The 23,057-nt window shown below is 48.3% G+C and overlaps 1 protein-coding gene and 1 pseudogene across 1 annotated transcript; both read right to left on the reverse strand.

Moving 5' to 3' along the window:
• Positions 1-3,463: 3,463 nt before the first annotated feature.
• On the reverse strand, positions 3,464-19,430 carry LOC140409424 (protein ARV1 pseudogene; annotated as a pseudogene).
• Positions 15,478-22,835, reverse strand: rxfp3 (relaxin family peptide receptor 3). Its single transcript, XM_072497321.1, has one exon. The coding sequence runs from the start codon at positions 22,724-22,726 to the stop codon at positions 21,464-21,466; it is 1,263 nt and encodes a 420-aa protein (XP_072353422.1). The 5' UTR covers positions 22,727-22,835; the 3' UTR covers positions 15,478-21,463.
• Positions 22,836-23,057: the final 222 nt, after the last annotated feature.

The following is a 23,057-nucleotide window of genomic DNA, read 5'->3' on the forward strand; positions in this document are numbered from 1 at the left end:
GACGGTCCTTATGAGAGTGCTCTTCTTTTTTCAATGTCTTCCAATTTTTATCCCAAAGGTTTTTTTCAGGAAAATGATATCGGATTTTGTGTGGGCAGATAAAACCCCGAGAGTAAACAAGGCACTCCTGGAACGGGGTCGCGGAGAGTGGGGCTTGCCCCCCCCGAGCTTTATGAAGTATTGCTGGCGGCCAACATATCGATGGTCAGGAAGTGGGTAGTGGGGGAGGGTTGGTGTGGGAGCGAGTGGAAGCGGCATCCTGGAAGGGTACGAGTTTGGAGGCCTTACTGACGGCGCCCCTGCCGTTTTCGCCAGCTTGGTACTCTATGAGACCTGTGGTGGTGGCAGCCCTTAGGGTGTGGGGGAAATGTAGGCAACACTAGGAGACTACCGGGTAGCACGGTAGCCTTGTGGGTAGCACAATTGCTTCACAGCGCCAGGGTCCCAGGTTCGATTCCCCGCTGGGTCACTGTCTGTGCGGAGTCTGCACATCCTCCCCGTGTGTGCGTGGGTTTCCTCCGGGTGCTCCGGTTTCCTCCCACAGTCCAAAGATGTGCAGGTTAGGTGGATTGGCCATGATAAATTGCCCTTAGTGTCCAAAATTGCCCTTAGTGTTGGGTGGGGTTACTGGGTTATGGGGATAGGATGGCGGTGTTGATCTTGGGTAGGGTGCTCTTTCCAAGAGCCGGTGCAGACTCGATGGGCCGAATGGCCTCCTTCTGCACTGTAAATTCTATGATGACATGAGATTGGAGGGGGCGTCAGTGTGGTCACCGATTTGTAACAATCACCAGTTTGCCCCGGGGGAGGCTGGATGGGGACTATAAGGGATGGCGGCGGGCAGGGATTGAGAGATTTGGGGACCTATTCATTCTGGAGCGTTTCCTTACCTTGGAGGCATTAGAGGAGGAGTTTGAGTTGCCGGGCGGGAACAGGTTTCGGTACCTCCAGGTACGGGATTTTGTCCGGAGGCAGGTTCCTGGCATCCCTCGCCTCCCCCTGAGGGGGTTACAAGATAAGGTGATGTCAAAACAGAGGTTGGAGAGGGGAGGGTCTCGGAGATATACAAAGAGTTGAATGAGTGGGAAGGGGCTCCTACCAGACAGGTGAAGAGGAAGTGGGAAAAGGAGCTGGGTGGGGAGATAGAATTCGAGCTGTGGGAAAAAGCCCTGGAGAGAGTAAATTCATCCTTGTCGTGTGCCAGATTTACATTGATCCAGTTCAAGGTGGTCCACAGGGCCCACGTGACGGCAGCCCGGATAAACAGGTTCTTTGAGGAGGTGAAGGACAGATGTGGGCGGTGTGGGGGTAGCCCGTCAAATCATGTTTTGGGCATGTTCGAAATTGAGGGGATTCTGGCAGGGATTTGCGGACGTTATATAAGTCTTGGAAGGGAGGGTAACCCCGAGTCCAGAACTGGCAATATTTGGGGTATCGGATGATCCGGGGGCCAAGGGGGGGGGGGAGGGAGGCCGATGTTCTGGCCTTCTCCTCCCTGGTGGCCCGAAGATGGATTTTGCTGGGATGGAGGGACTCGGAGCCCCCGAAGTCAGGTGTGTGGGTCAGTGATATGGCAGGGTTTCTCAGTCTGGAGAAAATAAAATTTGCTTTGAGAGGATCAATTCAAGGATTCGCCTTGAGATGGCAGCCGTTCATAGACTACTCCAAGGAAAATTAAACGTCAGCAGTAATGGGGGGAGGGATGGAGGGGAGGAAAACAGGAGGCATGGCAATGTTACAACGGGACAGAGAGTATAGTTTACGGGCAGCTAGGGAATAGAGCGGGGGGAGTACGGGACGTTGTTCTGTAGGTGGGTCTTTTTTCTTTCTTTACGTGTGTTGGCCCGCGCGGTTGTTTAAGAGATGTTAATGTGTTAAACTGTGAAAATTACAAATGCGTCAATAAAATGTTTTCTAAAAAAAAAAAATATGAGGGTCCTTGACTTTATCTTTAGAGGCTTGGAACAAAGAATTTCTCTGAAACCTTGTTGGCAACACTGTAAGGCTTCTGCTGGAGTATTGTGTCCGCTTCTGTGCATCACACTTTAGGAAGAACATCAAAGCCTTGGAGAGGGTGCAGCGAAGATTTACCAGCATGATACAGGGATGTGGAGAGATTGGAAAATATGGCATTGTTCTCCTTAGCACAGAGAAGGTTAAGAGGAGTTTGATAAAAGTGGAAAGAGTTGTGAATGGTTTTGATAGACAAATTGAGGAGAAACTGTTTCCAGTGGTCGGGGAGTCAGTAACTAAATGACACAAATTTAAGGGGACTGACAAAAGACCTAAAGGGGAGATGGGAAGACACTTTTTACTCAATAATTTATGATCTGGAATTCATTACCTGACAGAATAGTGAAATCAGATTTAATGGCAACTTTCAAATGGGAATTAGACATATACTTGAAAAGGAAAATCTTGCAGGGAAAAGACAAGGGGATGGAGCTGACTGGATTGCTCTTTCAGGCACAGTGGGCAGAATGATGTCTGCTGTTTGAGTAAATGCTGCATTTACTGTGCACTATTACTAAATGACAGCAGCTCTGAATTCAACCAAGGTGAATAAGGCAATGCTGTTTTTTAAATTGTGGCATGGGATCTTTTACATCCATCTGACAAGACTTTTGTTTAACCTCTCACCCAAAAGATACTTGCTTCTGATGGTGCAGTACACCTTTAGTATTGTACTAAAATACTATCCTAATCGGGGAATGCAGCTCGATGGCTTACTGACTGTGAGGTAAGACTGTTGTCGACTGAGCGAACTCGACCATTGAAATATTACTTTCCGATGCAAGTAATCTACTGGCAGGTCTTTCAAGTGGGATATATCTGTTGAGGTCTACAATCTCTATTGTTTTTGTTTCTCTTCCCGCAGAAATATTCATTCTGACCAAATGCATTAATAATAATAATATTTATTGCCACAAGTAGGCTTACATTAATACTGTAATGAAGTTACTGTGAAAATCCCCTCGTCGCCACACTCCGGCGCCTGTTCGGGTACACTGAGGGAGAATTCAGAATGTTCAATTCACCTAACAAGCACGTCTTTCGGGACTTGTGGGGGGGGGGAAACTGGAGGAAATCCACGCAGACACAGGGAGAATGTGCAGACTCCGCACAGACAGTGACCCAAACCGGGAATCAAACCCGGGTCCCTGCCACTGTGAAGCAACAGTGCTAATCGCTGTGCTACCGTGCCCATGATATGCATGAAGTCACTGGTCGATAGATACAGATTTTGAAGTTTACGTTTGATTGTCTTTATGATCAGAAAGATATATCACAATCTTGCATATCTACTGATGGTTGTTAAAATCTCTCAGGAGCTGGTTCAGGAAAGTGTGCATCAGTGCTAGCCGCAAAATATTTGTCAGATAAAACAATGTCAGATGACTTCTGAGCCAGTTATCTAGTCTATACTTGTGCTCATAGATATTTGCAACATATCCTTATGCGCTCAATTTGAGCTGTTGAAAGATGCAGGCTGTAAATGTTCCACCATCCATCCAACGAAAATGACAGACAATGCAAACCTCCTGCTGCTATTCAGCACCAACAAACTAACTAATCCAAATATTTAGTAAAAGTCCCATTCTTTGGCATAACGAATTATATCTGTAGGATCAACAGTTTGTTGTGAATCTTGCAGCTGTGACCACCTAAGATCTGCTTCACACAACAAGCAGAATATGCACAGCTTCCAATGAATATTAATCTTGGTGTTGAGGATTATATGCCTATAAGCTTGAACTTTACATAAGATTGCATCAATAAGGGACTTCCGGTGGTGGCCATGAGGGAGTAAGTCGCACACTTGGTGGCTCCCGCTCCGATCGGACTTTTGGACCTTTTCCCCTGACTTTTTAAGCACTGGATTGGAAAGTAATAGCACTCAGGCACTGAATCCATACAGAGGTCTATGGAACTAAGAAGTAGGAAGGATCGCAAACAGCTGAAGAAGCGGACATGCAAGGGCAAAGGGGAGGCTGTGAGTGAAACCAATATGGCCGATGTCCAGACCCGGGCACCGCCAGCTCAGCCGACAATGGAGCACTTGTTGCAGGCTACACAGGAGAGCTTCTTAGCACTGAAAAGTGATCATTTGGAACTGCTTCAGAAATCGTTTGACCGAATGGAGAAAAAGCTGGATGCCCAGGCTGAGAAGATCCAGGAGCTGAAGAAGACGGTGGAGGAGCAGGCGGACTTTCAAACGGTGGCGGACATGTAGGTTCGAAGGTTGAGAGACCAACAAAAAATGCTCCTGGAAAAGCTGGAGGACCTGGAGAACAGGTCTCGCCGGCAGAATGTAAGAATCGTTGGCCTCCCGGAGGGGGTCGAGGGGCTGGATGCTGCTGCGTATGTGGCAGATATGTTCCAGAAACTGCTGGGGAACAAGGTGTTCCCTCGCCCGCCGGAGGTGGACAGGGCACATAGAGCGCAGGTGAGACAGCCGCAGCGAGGGGGTCCCTCAGGAGTGATGGTGGTCCGGTTCCACAGGTTCCTGGATAAGGAGCGGGTTCTTCAATGGGCCAAGAGCACGTGGAGCTGCAACTGGGGCAATAGCACCCTGCGCGTTTACCAAGACTGAGCGCAGAGGCGGCCAGAAGGAGGGCAGGCAATAGGCAAGTTAAAGAGATTTTATATAAGAAGCAGGTGAAATTTGGGCTGCTCTATCTGGCGCGACTGTGGGTTACGCATGAGGGCCAGCACCATTATTTCGAGGAACCCGAGGAGGCAATGGACTTTGCAAAGATGCAAGGGCTGGTCCCGAGCTGAGGACTCTTGGACTCGTGTTGGAACTTTTAATTCTTTCTCTCTTGTTTCTGAGAGATGCCTGCATGTTTTTTCATGCTTTTGTATTTTGGTTTTAATGTGTTTTTTGTCTTTTTTCTCTTCATGTCTGTTTTTTGCTTTTGTGTTTGAGTTTTGTTAGAAAAAGAGAATAGTTAGAATGGTTCGGATGTGGGGGGGGTGTTTTTCGGAGAGTTTTTGCGATCTATTTTTGCGTACAGATAGGAATGGTTGGCAGTGTTCATTTAGCTAGTTTATGTCAGGGGGGGAGTAGGTCTGCTGACAATGTTGGAAATTGGGCATGGTAACAGTGAGGAGGTCAGTGGTGGAGGCGGCCAGGTGGCGGGCCAGAGGAAGCTTGCACGTGGCTTGGGGGCTGGCCAAAGAAAGGAGATGGCTGATCGGCAAAGGGGGGGGGGGGGGCAAGGTGCCCCCTGACCAGGCTGATCACCTGGAATGTTAGAGGGCTAAATGGGCCAGTCAAGAGGGCGCATGTTTTCGCGCATTTACGAGTTTTGAAGGCGGACGTAGTCATGTTACAGGAGACTTATCTGAAAGTGGCTGACCAGGTCAGATTAAGGGAGGGCTGGATTAGTCAGGTCTTCCATTCGGGGCTCGACACTAAGACCAGGGGGGTTACGATCTTGATCAACAAGCGGGTCCAATTTGAGGCGGAGGGCACAGTTGCGGACGGGGGTGTCAGATTTGTTATGGTTAGGGGTAAGCTCGAGGGGGTGAGAGTAGTCCTGGTCAACGTATATGCCCCTAATTGGGATGACGTAGATTTTGTTAAGAGGTTGCTGGGGAAGATCCCTGACTTGGACTCACGCAAACTGATCATGGGTGGGGACTTTAACACAGTTCTTGATCCTGGCCTGGACTGGTCATGTTCAAAATCGGGTAGGGTGCCAGCGATGGCAAAGGAACTGAGAGGGTTCATGAAGCAAATGGGGGGAGTTGACCCATGGAGATTTAGTCGGCCGTTGGCGAAGGAGTTTTTGTTCTATTCTCACGTCCACAAGATGTATTCCCAAATCGATTACTTTATCATGAGCAGGGACTTGCTGACATGGATGACGGGTGCAGAATATTCAGCAATTACCATCTCGGACCATGCCCCGCACTGGGTTGATCTGCAGATTTGCAAAGATAGCTTTCAGCGCCCACAATGAAGGCTGGAAGTTGGGCTGATGGTGGACGAGGCAGTATGTGTGAGAGGTTGAGGAAATGCATGCATAATTACCTGCAGGTAAATGATACTGGAGAAGTCTTAGCAGCAGTGCTCTGGGAGGTGCTGAAGGCAGTGGTGAGAGGGGAGCTGATTTCAATCCGAGCCCATAGGGACAGGACAGACAGGGCAGAAACGGACCGACTGATTAAGGAAATTTTACGGACGGACAGGAGCTATGCGGAGTCCCCGAGGCCAGAGTTACTTAGGAAATGACAGAGGCTGCGGACTGAGTTTGGGGTGTTGTCTACAGGGAAGGCTGTAAAGCAGCTTAGAAGGGCAAAGGGCGCAATATACAAGCATGGGGAGAAGGCCAGCAGAAGAATGTTTGCACAACAACTAAGAAAGAGAAAAGCGGTTAGGGAAATAGGAAAGGTAATCGACGGGGAGGGAAACCTGGGGGGGGGACCCGGTAGGACTGAACAAGGTGTTTAGGGACTTCTATAGCAAGCTGTACACCTCAGAACCCCCCCCCCCACGGGACTGGAGGGGATGAGGCGCTTTTTGGACGGACTGACCTTCCCAAGAGTAGGTAGGGGGTTGGTAGACGGGCTGGGGGCCGCGATCAGGACCGAAGAAGTACTGGGGGCCTGAAGGTCATGCAGTCGGGTAAAGCCCCAAGGCCGGACGCATACCCGGTGGAGTTTTATACAAAGTTCTTCGAGATAGTGGGGCTGGTGCTGGTCAGGGTGTTCAATGAGGCAAGAAGCAGAGGGGTCTTACACCCGACGATGTCGCAGGCCACTATCTCGCTTATACTGAAACAGTATAAAGACCCGGAGGCATGTGAGTCCTATAGGCCAATCTCTTTGATTAACGCAGACGCTAAGTTACTGGCCAAGATCTTGGCGTCTAGAATTGAGGACTGTGTACCGGACGTGATTGCGGAGGACCAAACCGGGTTCGTAAAGGGCAGGCAACTAGTGGCCAATCTAAGGAGGCTGCTCAATGTGATTATGATGCCCCCCGGAGAGCAGGGAGGCAGAGGTAGTGGTAGCAATGGATGCCAAAAAAGCTTTTGACCAGGTTGAGTGGGACTATTTATGGGAGGTGATGGGACGTTTTGGGTTCGGGGTGGGATTCATTGACTGGGTTAGGCTGCTATATCAGGCCCAAGAGGATAGTGTGAGGACGAACAAGATATCATCTGACTACTTCAGACTGCACCGCGGACTGGACATGGATGCCCCCTCTCCCTACTGCTGTTTGCGCTGGCTGTAGAGCCGCTGGCAATTGCTCTGAGAGCTTCAAGGGACTGGAAAGGGCTGGTCCAGCGGGGAGCGGAACATAAAGTCTTGGTATGTGCGGATGACCTGCTGTTATACGTGTCCGACCCAATGACAGGGATGGACAGAATCATGGAAACCCTGAGGGAATTTGGTCGGTTCTCAGGATATAAATTGAACATGGCAAAGAGCGAGATGTGGGTGGTGCAGGCGAGAGGTCAGGAGAGTAGGCTGAGGGGGCTGCCGTTCAGGCTGGTAGGGGAAAGCTTCAGATATTTAGGGATACAAGTAGCGCGAGACTGGGGTAGGTTGCATAAGCTAAACTTGTCCCGGTTGGTGGAGCAAGTGGTGGGACGAGTTCCGGAGATGGGATGCGCTCCCGCTGTCATTGGCGGGGAGAGTGCAGACGGTGAATATGCCGATTCTTCCGAGATTCTTGTTCATATTTCACTGTCTCCCCATCTTCATCCTTCTTTAAGAGGCTCGATAAAATTATCCTGAGATTTGTTTGGGCGGGAAAGTCCCCACGGGTGAGGAAGGCGATGCTCAAGAGGAACCGAGGGGATGGGGGGCTGGCGTTGCTGAACATTAGCAACTACTACTGGGCAGCTAACATAGCCATGGTGAGGGAATGGATGGTGGGTCCGGGATCGGTTTGGGAGTGGATGGAGGCTGCTTCGTGCAGGGGAACCAGTTTGGCAGCCTTGGCTATGGCGCCTCTCCGCTCCCGTCGGCACAATACTCCACCAGCCCTACAGTGGTGGCGGCTCTACGGATCTGGGGCCAGTGGAGGAGGCATATAGGGGAAGTGAGAGCATTGGTTTGGTCCCCAATCTGCGGTAACCACTGATTTGCCCCGGGGAATATGGACGGAGGGTTCCAAGTATGGCAGAGGGCGGGGATTGCGAGGATCAGCGATCTGTTCCTGGAAGGGAGCTTCCCGAGCATGAGGGTGTTTGAGGAGAAGTTCGGGCTGGCGAGAGGGAATGATTTCAGGTACTTGCAGGTGCGGGATTTCGAACGCATATTGGTACCATCCTTCCCACGCCTCCCACCAAGGGGGATCCAGGACAGGGTAGTTTCCAGAGGAGAGGTGGGAGAGGGGAGAGTCTCCGACATTCATAAAGACCTAATGGGAGCAGAGGAGGCACAAACCGAAGAACTGAAACTTAAGTGGGAGGAGGAGCTCGGGTGGGAGATGGAGGACGACATATGGGCAGACGCTTTGAGTAGAGTAAACACCACCCCAACATGCGCCAGGCTCAGTCTGATCCAGTTCAAGGTCGTACATCGGGCCCACATGACGGTGTCCCGGATGAGCAAATTCTTTGGGCTGGAGGACAAATGTGCTAGATGTGCTGGAGGACCAGCGAACTATGTACACATGTTCTGGGCGTGTCCTAAACTAAGGGGGTAATGGCAGGGATTCGCGGACATCATGTCCCGGGTATTGAAAACTAGGGTGGCAATGAGTCCTGAGATGGCAATTTTGGGCGTTTCGGAGGACCCGGGAGGCCAGGAGGAGAAAGAGGCCGACGTCTTGGTCTTTGCTTCCCTGGTAGCACGGCGACGAATACTGGTGGCATGGAGGGACTCAAAGCCCCCGAAGTCTGAAGTATGGTTTTCGGACATGGCGAGCTTTCTCGGGCTGGGGAAAATTAAGTTCACCTTGAAAGGATCGTTGTCAGGGTTCGCCTGGAGGTGGCAGCCATTCGTTGACTTCTTCGCGGAGAATTAATCGTCAGCAGGGGAGGGAGGAGGAGAGGGGGGTTAGGGTAGCGTAGAGTACGGGGTTGCTTAGGCAGGTTCTTGCGAGAGGGGAACCGATGCTTGCATCTTATTTGCTTTTTGTACACTACGGTATAATGTTGCTGTTTTATATGCCAAAAATACCTCAATAAAATTGTTTATTAAAAAAAAAGATTGCATCGATAAGAATACACTGAATATTCAATGTACTTGTCAGCCGGTTTCTGGCATGATTTACAAATGGTTATCTTAATGATGCCATGACTGTAGTTACTGAGTGAGCATTAGTCAGAGGTCTGTTCATCCCCCGTTGCACGAGAAGAGCACAGAACACAAGGGATAGGGAGAGATCCAAAGATGATGTCCACAGTTGACAGCTGAAGAGGTGGAAACACACGATTGGCTTGATCATCAAAGATGGGGAGACTGGAAGCTTTCAGCTGCCATATGGCAGAATTAAATATTAGCAACCCACACGTCATACAACATTCAACAATGTTAACTTGATTTCAAATTTGAGTGCAATATGATGATCTTCAAAAGTTGCAACATTCTTACCTTGCCAAGACTAATTCATATATTTTCTCTCCACCAGGGCCTTCACCATTACAACTTCAGGCATTGAATCTACTAAACAATGAATCCTCAGTGAAGTTGATTCGTTCTGTGCATGCACTTTCATAATTCTCATGCAGACCATGCACTAGCACAGGTATTGTCACTTTGATAGGTCCAGCTAGACAGCTAGTTAGGTTTTCATTTTGGTTCATGTCACAAGGCATTAGAAGGATGCCTTCTTCCAGGGAGATTGTGGCTAACTTGGTGGAACTTCAATCACAGCACTAAAATGGGTCCATGTCAACATACCAGGTGCCTTGGCCTTACACCACCTCACTGATCAGCACCAAACTCTCCAGCAGCGTGGTTGGAATAAAGTGTAGCTGGTCTGTGGTAAACCACTGTTGCACCTATATTAGGTGATGTATGGTAGGACCTGTACTACAGGTACATCGGTAGTCCCTGCCTACTGGCTCCGCCCAGTAGGTGGAGTATAAATATGTGTGTCCTCCGTGCAGCAGCCATTTCGCCAGCTGTTGTGGGAGGCCACACATCTTAGAGCAATAAAGCCTCAGTTGTATTCAACTCTCGTCTTTGTGCAATTGATCGTGCATCAATTTATTGCTCTAAGATTTTCAGAAGACGGACCTCCGTATCAAACCGGATCGCCTGCAGCTGGATCCACAATCAAGCGACGCCAGAAAGGACTTCCAGCACTGGCTAGCTTGTTTCGAGGCGTACATCAACTCGGCGCCAAGCCCTGTTCCGGAGGCTCAGAAAATACAGATACTGTACTCGAGGTTGAGCTCCAACGTCTTTCCGCTGATCCAGGATGCTCCAACCAATGCCAAAGCCATGATGCTACTCAAAGAAAATTACACCCAGAAGACGAACACGCTCTTCGCCAGGGACGTACTCGCCACTCACTCTCAACTCCCTGGTGAGTCCATAGAAGACTTTTGGCGGGCCCTAATCCCACTAGTCCAGGACTGTGACTGTCAGGTCGTTACGGCCACTGAACATTCAAACCTCCTTATGCGGGACGCGTTTGTTACGGGGATTGGGTCGGACCTCATACGCCAGCGACTTCTAGAGGGGGCCATGCTCGATCTCACAGAGACAAAGAAGCTAGCGCTCTCTATGACGGTCGCCTTGCGCAATATCCAGGCCTACACCCACAGCCGCGCGGCCCACCCCTCCTACGCATCATGGGCCCCACAGATGGCCGCCCCTGCGGTGGCCTTACCCAGCCAATACACCTGCGCCACGCGCCAGTGAACGAATGCCGGGGGTCCCCGATGTTACTTTTGCGGCCAGCAGAAACACCCCCGCTAACGCTGCACGGCCTGCGCTGCCCTTTTTAAGGTGTGCAGTAAGAAGGGGCACTTCGCCGCGGTGTGCCAGGCCTGCGCAGTTGGCGTTAGGACAATGGGTGCCGCCATCTTCTCCCCCTCAGACCAAGCGAGGCCAGTGGGTGCCGCCATCTTCCCCTCCGTGCAACACATGCGGCCCATGGGTGCCACCATCTTTTTCAAACCCCGCCACGTGCGGCCCATGGGCGCCGCCATTTTGTCCTCCCCAAGATCTTCAGGCGCCGCCATCTTGTCTCCCCGTGGCACATGGGCACCACCAGCGTTCCAGCACCCCATCATCCGACACCAGCGACGACCAACCATGACTCGCCTCAGTGACCATCGACCAGTCGCGTCTGCACAACCTGGCTACCGCATCTACCAGCGTTAAAATCGATGGACACGTGACCTCTTGCCTGCTGGACTCCGGGAGCACCGAAAGCTTCATCCACCTGGATACGGTAAGGCGCTGCTCCCTCGCGGTACACCCTGCCAATCAAAGAATCTCCCTGGCCTCCGGGTCCCATTCCGTGGCGACCTGGGGTTACTGTACGGTCACACTCACGGTCCAGGGCGTAGAATTCAGCGGCTTCCGCCTCTACGTCCTCCCTAATCTCTGCGCTGCCCTACTACTTGGCCTGGACTTCCAGTGTAACCTCCAGAGCCTAACCCTGAAATTCGGCGGGCCCCTACCACCCCTTACTCTGTGCGGCCTCGCGACCCTAAAGGTCAATCCACCTTCCCTCTTCGCAAATCTAACCCCGGATTGAAAACCTGTCGCTACTAGGAGCAGATGGTACAGCACCCAGGACAGGACCTTCATCAAGTCCGATGTCCAGTGGCTGCTTCGGGAAGGCATCATCGAGGCCAGCAACAGCCCCTGGAGAGCCCAAGTGGTAGTAGTTAAAACTGGGGAGAAACACAGAATGGTCGTGGACTGCAGCCAGACCATCAATCGGTACACGCAGCTCGACACGTACCCCCTCCCACGCATATCTTATATGGTCAATCAGATTGCACAGTACCGGGTCTTCTCAATGGTAGACCTCAAATCCGCCTACCACCAGCTCCCCATCCGTAAAGCGGACCGTCCATACACCGCCTTCGAGGCAGACGGTCGCCTCCAACACTTCCTCAGGGTTCCCTACGGCGTCACCAACGGGGTCTCAGTCTTCCAAAGGGAGATGGACCGAATGGTCGACCCGTACAGTTTGTGGGCCAACTTTCTGTACCTAGACAACGTCACCATCTGCAGCCATGATCAGCAGGACCACGATGCCAACCTTGCCAAATTTCTCCACACCGCCACTCTCCTAAACCTCACCTACAACAAGGAGAAGTGTGTGTTCAGCACGAACCGCTTAGCCATCCTCGGCTATGTGATCCAGAACGGAGTTCTGGGGCCCGATCCCGACCGCATGCGCCCCCTCATGGAGCTCCCCCTCCCCCACTGCCCCAAGGCCCTCAAACGCTGCCTGGGGTTCTTTTCATACTACGCCCAGTGGGTCCCAAACTATGCGGACAAGGCCCGCCCGCTCATACAGTCCACCCATTTTCCCCTGATGGCTGAAGCTCAACAGGCCTTCGCCCGTACCAGAGCCGATATCGCCAAGGCCGGGGTGTACGCAGTAGACGAGACGCTGCCCTTTCAAGTGGAGAGCGACGCATCAGACGTCACCTTAGCCGCCACCCTCAATCAGGCAGACAGGCCCGTGGCATTCTTTTTCCGCACCCTTCATGCCTCAGAAATTCGGCACTCATCCGTTGAAAAAGAGGCCCAAACTATCGTTGCAGTTGTGCGGCATTGGAAGCATTACCTGGCCGGCAGGAGATTCACTCTCCTCACTGACCAACGGTCGGTAGCCATCATGTTCAATAACACACAGCGGGGCAAGATCAAGAATGATAAGATCTTGAGGTGGAGGATCAAGCTCTCCACCTAGAACTACGAGATTTTGTATCGCCCCGGCAAGCTCAACGGGCCCCCTGAGGCCCTATCCCGAGGTACATGGGCCAACGCACAAGTAGACCGACTCTGGGACCTGCACGACAGCCTTTGTCACCCGGGAGTCATACGGTTGTACCATTTTATTAAGGCCCGCAATCTGCCCTACTGCGTCGAGGAAGCACGGACAATCACCAGGGACTGCCAGGTCTGTGCGGAGTGGAAGCCGCACTTCTACCAGCCGGACCGTGCGCGCCTGGTGAAGGCCTCCCGCCCCTTTGAGCACCTCAGCGTGGATTTCAAAGGGCCCCTCCCCTCCACCGACCGTAACACGTATTTTCTCAGTGTGGTCGATGAGTACTCCAGATTCCCCTTCGCCATCCCATGCCCCGACATGACGTCTGCCACCGTCATTAAAGCCCTCAACACAATCTTCGCTCTGTTTGGTTTCCCCGCCTACATCCACAGTGATAGGGGATCCTCATTCATGAGTGATGAGCTGCATCAGTTCCTGCTCAGCAGGGGTATCGCCTCCAGCAGGACGACAAGCTATAACCCCCAGGGAAACGCACAGGTAGAGAGGGAGAACGGGACGGTATGGAGGGCTGTCCAACTGGCCCTACGGTCCAGGAACCTCCCGACCTCCCGCTGGCAGGAGGTCCTGCCTGATGCACTACACTCCATTCGGTCACTACTGTGCACCGCCACTAACACACCCCATGAACGTCTCTTTGCCTTCCCCAGGAGGTCCCCATACGGGGTGTCGCTCCAGACATGGCTCGCAGCTCCAGGACCCATCCTTCCCCGTAGGCAGGTCCGAATCCACAAGGCAGACCCGTTGGTGCAGTTGCTCCATGCGAACCCACAGACGGCCGCCAGGATACTGTCTCCCTCAGGGACTTGGCACCAGCAGGTTTCCCACACACACACCCCTCCGGCTCTGCGCCACCCTCTCCTCCCCCGGCGCTCCCAGTAGCAACCACCCCAGGACCATCCGTCCTCGCCCTGCCCAAGGATAAAGAGGATTTCAGCACGCTCCTGGAGTCACCGAAGACCAGACCAGCATCGGCATCGCCACCACCACTGCGTCGCTCCCAGCGGCACATCAAGGCTCCGGAGCGGTTGAATCTCTAACTGGTCCACTGGACTTCAAAAGACATTTTTTTTCTCACAAAAATTGTACATGTAAAATTCAGTTGTATATAATTCTCCACCACCCCCGCCGGACTCAATGTTAACAGGGGGTGAATGTAGTAGACCACTGTTGCACCTATATTAGGTGATGTATAGTAGGACCTGTACTACATGTATGACGGTAGTCCCTGCCTGCTGGCTCTGCCCAGTAGGTGGAGTATAAATATGTGTGTCCTCCGTGTAACAGCCATTTTGCCAGCTGCTGTGCGAGGCCACACATCTTAGAGCAATAAAGCCTCAGTTGTATTCAACTCTCGTCTTTGTGCAATTGATCGTGCATCATGGTCCATGTGAGGAATGATGGCTGCCAGGAATTAAAGTTGAAGTGGATAAAGATGCATTTTGTGTTGGAATTTACATAGTAGTTATTGATACATATTCTGTATTTTGGATGATGAAGAAACATAACAGACTAAACCAAATTTGTAGAGACTAAAACAACTAATCCATTTTATTTACATTTAAATAATTTACAAAAGCAAATATTTTAGACATGACTAGGATGTCAAGCAGTATTTTAAGATATGTATTGACGGATTCAATCAATAATCAGTCTCTGGACTGAGTTAACTCAGAACAGTGTGAATACCCAAATTGAACACTCGTGGAGCTCTTGCTCAACCTTCTTACAAATCCAGGAAAGAAAGAAAATACATTTACTTGGCATGTTTCATATCCTTAGAATGCATCAAATCTTTTCATAGCCGATGGAGCACTTTAAAAAAAAAAATTTAGTGTATCCAATTCATTTTTTCCAATTAAGGGGCAATTTAGCGTGGCCAATCCACCGAGCCTGCACATCTTTGGGTTGTGGGGGCGAAACCCACGCAATCATGGGGAGAATGTGCAAACTCCACACGGACAGTGACCCAGAGCCGGGATCGAACATGACCTTGGCGCCGTGAGGCTGCAGGGCTAACCCACTGCACCACCACCGTGCTGCCTGTCCGATGATGCACTTTTGACGTTAACAGCTGTTATTAATTTAGCATAAGTGCCTCAAGGTACACAAACATTAATTACAAAGATAACGAATTAATCTTTTTTTTCTGGTGCTATCAGTTGACGAGTAAATATTAATCAGACTACTGGAGGTACTGTCCTACCCTTCTTCAAATAATACCGTGGAATATTTTATGTCCATCTGCAAGGATTATCAGGGCCTTGCTTTAATTTCTCATTCAAAAGGCAATTAGGTAGCAGTGCCTCAGTACAGCAATTAATTATCAGCCTACATTATGTGGTCAAGTCTTGGAGTGGGTCTTAAATCCACAGCTTTGAGTCAGAAATAAGAATACAGCCACTGACCTACACCTGGGATCTATGAGCTTAGAAAAGGCAGAAATAACCTGATTTTGTCTCTCTTCATTTTGTTATTGGAAATTCTTTGATGTAGATATTTATCTTATTGGTGCAAAAACACAGACATTCTACAATAATGGGGAAACATTTATTGTAAATAAGTTTACATTATACATGGCTTTTACATATAACCATAAACTTTTTGTACATGTGAGAAGAGTTGGTAGTCTTCTGAGAGTCTGACATCAAACTATAATGAACGTCTCAAACAAAACTCCAGCCACACAATTTATTTGCTATGACAGATATTGGGGTTTCACACTGCTGAGTGCAATGTTATAGCTTCTAAGAGGGACCCATATGTATATTAGGACGAGATAGCTCAACCTGGTATCAACCAGGGTCTGGATTCTGGTGAAAAAACAATGGTGTGTGATCAATTCTCACCATTATTAATGTCTACATCAGCCAGCAAGTTGTAGTGGGGGACAGATTCCTGTGAATGGTATCTCAATTGCACCACAGACTTGTTTTTTTAATCTTGAGATTCACAAACCACTAATGGATTAGTTACTTTTTGGGCAGTATCGATAAATGCACAGGCTATTCAATACATCGGCATGCTAGTCTCATCAGGTGATTAAATGTAAATCAGGGAGAATCATGCATAAAGATCATTATAGTGTCACTCGTTTGAGACTGAATACCATAAGATCTGCAAGGTAATAAAAGGTTTTTTTAATAAAATCTTCTTTTGCTGTACATGTTTTGCTTACATAAAGGACGGCCAGTGCCACATTAACAACAAAATGTCATTGACTAAATGCTTGACTTTCGCTCTTCAGATGTTAATCTATTTCTTAATACAAAAGGTAAAAAACAATGATGACCACATCTCTCTGCAAACTTTATGGTATAGACTTAGAAACACACTGAAGTGCAATATATATTCATTTTCTTTCACTTTTTGGTTGATGATAGCACCAGGACACTTGTAGGGGGTGTTAATTTTACAAACTTGCTATTCAGGAAACCAATGGGATTAGGTGCATGGCCTGTTTTACACCCCACAATATGTTACATTACATTTACATTCATAGATGTAAACCTAGCATTGCACCCGATCCCATAGATTTCTAAAAGGACAAGTTAAGTTAATATTGACCTCCAAGTGTGCCTCAAAGTTTTTTTGTAGAAAATAAGTGTCTCCTCCACTCTCTTGAAGCCCCAGTATAGATTCTTGGGTACTTACCAACCTATGGTATATCAAGCAAATGTTTTTTCATGTTAATATGAACAGTGAATGTGACTGGTTACCTCAGTTTTTTTATTCATCATGGGATGTGTGTGTTGCTGGCTAGGTCAGCATTTATTGCCCATTCCTAATTGCCTTTGAGGTGCTGGTGATGTGCTACCTTCTTGAACACTGCAGTCCATGTAGTGCAGGAACACCCACATGCTGTTAGGGAGAGAGTTCCAGGATGTTGATCTAATAACATTGGAAGAACAATGATATAGATACAAATCAGGATTGTGTGTGGCTTGGAAGGGAACCTCCTGGTGGTGGTGTTCTCCTGCATCTGCTGCCCTTGTACTTCTAGATAGTAGTGGCCATGGGTTGGGTAGGTGCTGTCGAAGGAGCCTGAGTGAATTCCTGCAGTGCATCTTGTAGATGATACACACTGCTGCTACTGTGTGTCGGTGTGTAGGGAGTTAATGTTTGTGAATGGGGTACCAGTCGAGCAGGCTGTTTTGTCGTGGATGAGTGTTGTTGGAGCTGCACTCATCCAGGCAAGTGGCGAGCGTTCCATCACACTCTTGACTTGTGCTTGTATGGTGGACAGGCTTTGGGGAATTGGGAGATGTGTGACTCTCCACAGAATTCCCAGCCTCTGACCTGCAATGAGGATGAATACACCTGTCTTCACATAATATCCGTGAGCATACTTTCAGTAAGAAACCCTGGATAGTGATGTGAAGTCAGTAAATATTATTTTAAAGGTACTGAGATGAATTATGATAGCCTAAAAAAACTCTTCAGTTTGAATATTCTCTTCTGCATGTCCTTAATGTAAAAAGAAAGTTGCTGGTGCTGTATCTGCATTAAAGTGAGAAAATCTTCATTCTCATATATGATTAAACTGCTTGTTTTTGACCTGCACAAAATTACATTTCTTTATGAGTAAAATGATTTATTTCTGTCAGCTAGACAGCCTTTTAAGCCCCCCAGACCAGTTCCCATCTTTTACTTTCTGGAAACTAGAACTCTTCCAGACCTCTGCCGCCTGTACCCTAACTCCCACCTAGCCCCATCCACCTCTGTGCTCGCTTACCCACAGTGGCTTTCAGTCCAGCAACAGCTCAGATTTTAAGTTCTCATTTTTGTATTTTTACCCCACCTCCCTAATTGCCTACAATCCTTCAAGAACACAGGCTGGGATTTTCTGCCGTGGGATGTGCAGTGGGCCAGAGGAAAATCCTTTGACTTTCAGTGGGGCCGGAAGATCCCTGCTGTGGGTGGGGATGGAAACTCCTGGCCACTGCCTCCCTGTATTTCTACTGTCTTGAGCATTTCAGATTGTTCTCGCTCCATCCTTGGTGGCGGTACCTCAGTCTAGACCCAGTAACAACCTTTCATCTGGCAGCAGCACAATAAGGGAAATTTTTAATTTCTTCAAAATGTCCATGGAATTTGTCATTGGTTTTAAGAATGTTTGAAAAGGACTTTTAAGACTTTGCTTCAATCGGAGAGGGATCAATTGCAATTTTCTTGGATGATAAAAAATACCGATCCATGTGACCTACCAACACTTGACCTGGAAACAGTATCAACAGGGAGGAAATTAAGACCAGAAGCCATGTGGCTGGCAGACATAAGGGATGTTGAAGAAAAAGATAGCTATGAGCAGAGATGCTGGGACCAGAAGGCTTTTAGTGCATAGATGCAGATGCAAAGAAAAATCAGAGACAGAAAAAGGAATACAGAGAATTATTGTGAGGAGAAGGAGAAGAAACAACTCATTTGCAGGAGGAGGTCAGTTTTTCTGCCTGGCAGAAAACGAGATAGGAGCTCTTGGGGTTACAATGCGAGTTGGCTAAAAAGGCTTAAAACCTCGAAAAGTTTGTGAGTAGTAGCTAAAGAACTGGCTGTTTCCTCAAAGTGACCAAAACGTGAACCAGTGTGTTATTAGCTGTTTGGTCGAAAGGGAACTCTTGACAGTTACATTGTCAGGACTGTCATGACCTGAGGGAAAGAGGCTTTGTAGAACTGTACCTTCCTGATGATAATTATACCCATGAAAGTCAAAAGTGAAAACTGTCATCAGATAGGAATCTTGATCCAACCTGTGTTAATAAAAACAGTGTATTGTGGAAATATATAACCACATAGTGCCACATGTGTGCAGGAAGTGATGTGAATATTTGTGATTGTGCAAGACATTGTTTTGTTGTATTGACTACTTAAAGAGACGTTTACTTTTTTATTTGGAGTATCATTTGCCTGTTAATTCACGTGTAATTTGCATTGGTTCTGGTTCCTATTAATGTAAAGGTTACAAAAAGTGGAATCCAAAAGTGGAATTTGGGGACCATTCAGTAAATGTGCAGCACAGTAGAACAGTGGTTACCACTGTGGCTTCACAGCACCACGGTCTCAGGTTCGATTGCCGGCTTGGGTCACTGTCTGTGCAGAGTCTGCACGTTCTCCCTGTGTCTGCGTGCGTTTCCTCCGGGTGCTCTGGTTTCCTCCCACAAGTCCCGAAAGATGTGCTGTTCGGTAATTTCAACATTCTGATTTCTCGCCGGAATGTGGCGACTAGAGGCTTTTCACAGTAACTTCATTGCAGTGTTAATGTAAGCCTACTTGCAACAATAAAGATTATTATTATTAAATGTTGTTTTGCTGGTTAATGATTTCCCCATAGGATCATAACAGCTATCAGCTCTGGAATTCCCTCACTAAACCTCCCAACTTTTCTATCCTTCTCTCTTCCTTTACAACACTCCTTAAATTTATACCTTTGACCAATCAATTGTTCACCTTTGCTAACGTTTCCTTTATAAAGTTCTGAGTCCATTTATTCTCATAATCATGTCTCTTGTGTCGTTTTACTAAAAGGTACAAATTAAATGCAACTTATTGTTATTCTTTTAAGCACTGGCATTAGGCTGCAGTTAAAGTGCAGGATCACAAAGAGTAAGAATTGAAAAAGCTGTGGGCTGGAAGTTAGGATTTGCACACTAGGCAAATTTTCATTAAGCATTTAAATATCCGTTACTCACAAGCAATATTTATTTTTAAATTGAATGGTACAGAAGGAAATATCTATTCTTCTGCATCCATTAAACCTAGTTTTAGTTTTTTAAGTGGCGAAGTAGTTGCATGGAAAAAATGAGCATATTTTTAAAATTCAGTTCAGCTTGCTGCCACTAACATCATCAACATGCACCCAAGAATTATTTATAGCAATATAAAAGTGGCACACTAAATCCAACTTCCGAAACTTTTCATTTTGATGTATAATACATTAAGGGACCCCTAACTTCAAATGAAGAATGGTACTTTTGACTACAGTTCTACTCCATCCAGTGTGAAGTCCAAACTGTGCAAGAGTACATCCTGGAGAAGCGAGCGCCCTTCACAGTCAAATTGTGAGCCTGTCTCCTGAATGATACTACTACCGAGTATGTACCAATGCATATCTGAAACTGTTTTACAACAGTATGAGAGGTAGTATAACAATGCAAAATTAATGAAGTATTTAACACTATAATCCTCTTTCTAATAAACAATTGTATATTACAATTAATGTTTTCAAATGATTTTGCTTCATGATTTGTTTAATTTACAATATAAGTGCAAGAAGTGGTGAATAATTGTGAAATAACCTCCTGAATCTTTCGGCACTGACACTACAGTCTATATAAGAAGTATATCATTATTATAAAGTTGTTCCAGAATCCGTGAAACAGTATAGATAGAATGCTCTTTCAGAGGGTCGGTACAGTCTCGATTGGCCGAATGGCCTCCTTGTGCATTATAGGGATTCCATGGTATTATCAAGGACCATTATATGCAGATTTAGAATAAAGTAGTTAATTTCTAATAAACAGCTTATCCGCAGAAGAACAGTTTTAGTATGCAGCATCTAATGTTCAGTGTGCCCTGGAGTAACCGCAATTATTGTGTCGGTTCTACGGAATATTATTGTCAAATAAAATTGAATCTCGCACCATAACCAAATCTGTGTCAGGAGCTCCACAGTTTGGAGCGATTTAGATGACTGGTCTGTCATGTAGGATGCGAAAGATGATTTGTTTTAAAGATGGGGTAGACAGTAATCAGCATCTCGGACTCAAAAGGCAAGTAGAACAGGTACGCCGAAGATTAAACTGTTATGTGGACACATGGGCTGCAGTTAGAATTGAAAACAATTCTGTGCAGATACGGATTCTGTGAGGCTGTGAACACAGTACTGTCGCTGTTGCTTCCCCCGATGGCCAATTGTTATTCTATACGAAATGCAGAATCAAATTAATTCATTTGCTGTTCGGATTAAATGAAAACAAACATGCAATTGAAGTTTGCGGGCTAATTATATTTCCTAACGTAGTTTTTAACCTCCACAAACATTTTTTTTAACAAAGTGAAATCAATGTTTCCAACGTACAAACTTTTTTTAAACAAAAGCGCGAGTACCTAATGCCGTGGGTTTTGATGCTGTTAAAGGAACTTGGCCTCAACCTGATTGCTGGTACTATACAGTCTCATTCGTTTTGTGCTGACTGTTGACTGGTTTCTGTTGTTAATTCGCTGATATCCCGCTGTCAGCTGCAGGTAAAGAGATTTTATTTTACCGTTAAGGCAAACTTTTCACTTCAGGAATTGTCGCTGTTGCGGTTTCAGCTGCAATAACAATGAACCCACAGCCACTTGGATCATCATAAAGACTAGAACCATGAGGGCAAAACAAAAATGAGAAGCATTTTTTAGAGTGTGAACCGACGGCGAGTTAACCCGAGGCAGACTCAATGATCCATTGGGAATGATTTGAGGAAGGTGAAAGAACGTCCCTGTGAGTAATTGAACGCGCCTCACTGGAGAGAGCTCTCAGTAGCGCGGTTCGCCAGAGTTGGCGGGAAGGATGTCATATCGCCCATTGCACATCACCACCCCCGGGGGACAGTACAGGAGCTCTGGCTGCACTGGCTTTACCGGAATGATGGCGCGTCCCTGAGCATCCTGCTCTGGCTTGCTGGAGGCTGTGAACGGACGCATGTGTATGATGGTCGGGGAGGTCATCCTCCAAAACATGCCCTTCAGCGCCTTCCTAAACTCTCTCCTCATCAGGCAGTAGAGAATAGGGTTGAGGCAGCTGTTGGTGTGAGCCAGGCAGACGGTGATGGGAAAGATGTAGGACTGGGTGATGTAGTACTCGTAGCTGAATTGAAGGGCGTTGAGTTTGAGCAGGACTCCCCACAGGGTCAAAGCCTGGTTGGGGAGCCAGCACAGGAAGAAGGAGAGGACGACAATGGTGACGGATTTGGTCACCTTGGACCTCCTGTTGGTGCTGGCGCTGCACACCTTCCTGTTGGTCACGTACCGCAGGAGGAGCAGGTAGCACACTGTGATGAGTACCAGAGGAATGAGAAAGCCCAGCAGCATCTTCTGGATCTGGTAGAGGCCGAGCCAGAACTCGCCAGAACCGTTCTGGTCGGGGAACTTCAGCAGGCAGAACTCCTCGTTGGAGTAGGTGGTGGTGGTGGAGAAGACGGCGTGGGGGATGGTGGCCAGGATAGCAGACACCCAGATCAGCAAGCTCATCCACTTAGCGGAGCAGCCGGAAAATCTCCTCTTGGGTTTCAGTGCGGACGCCACTGACCAATACCTGGCGATGCTCATGGCAGTCAGGAAGAAGACGCTGGCGTACATATTCATAACGGTCACCGAGGAGACTATCTTACACATGACTTTGCCAAAGGGCCAGCTAAAGTCCAAAGCAATGTCCACTGCCCAGAACGGCAGGGTCAAGACGAACTGAAAATCCGTGGCTGCCAAGCTGGTCACGAACAGGTTAATGGAGGATTTCTTCCAGCCTTGCCTGCTCTTCATGAGGTACAGCACCAGCACATTGCTAACCAAGCCCAGAGCGCACACCACCGAGTACACGATGGAGATGGTGATCCTGACAGCGGCAGAGCCGTCCCCAATGATCCCCTGCTCGTCCACCTCCAAATACTTCAAATCGCTCAGCGACTGGTTGCTTCTGTTGGACATGGGGAGTTTGCCCAGGGAGGTCTCCTGGCTGCCCCCGTCTACCATGGCTCCCTCAAGAGCCGCCGACTGGTTTCCCGGGAGGAGACTGATATCCATCCCATGTTTCTCTTTCCCTGGGATCAGGGGTCGCTCTTCATTCTCCTTCCCATTGGAACTGGCCCCAGAACGGAAGGTCCTCAACAAGGCAGCAAGAGGCACTTTTATATCTCGTCACATTGCTCCGGCAACTGAGGTTGGACGTGTGCGTGTGCCCTCCCTTTCCCAGAGCGGCAGTGCCTGATTGGAGTAGCTCCCCTCGCCGTAGGAGGGGGGGGGGGTTACGCGTTATTATATGAAGTGTGGGGGGCGGGGGCACGGTTGCAACTTCAGTCTTCATCTTTGAAAAGCACGGAGCCGCTCATTTTAAACTGTAGTTCGTGCACATCTA

This window comes from Scyliorhinus torazame, chromosome 3 (assembly GCF_047496885.1).
Source record: "Scyliorhinus torazame isolate Kashiwa2021f chromosome 3, sScyTor2.1, whole genome shotgun sequence".
In the NCBI taxonomy this organism is placed as follows: domain Eukaryota; kingdom Metazoa; phylum Chordata; class Chondrichthyes; order Carcharhiniformes; family Scyliorhinidae; genus Scyliorhinus; species Scyliorhinus torazame.

What these genes read in the sequence shown, in the direction of transcription:
- rxfp3 (XM_072497321.1), bottom strand. Translation starts at nt 22,726, where the DNA reads ATGGATATCAGTCTCCTCCCGGGAAACCAGTCGGCGGCTCTTGAGGGA.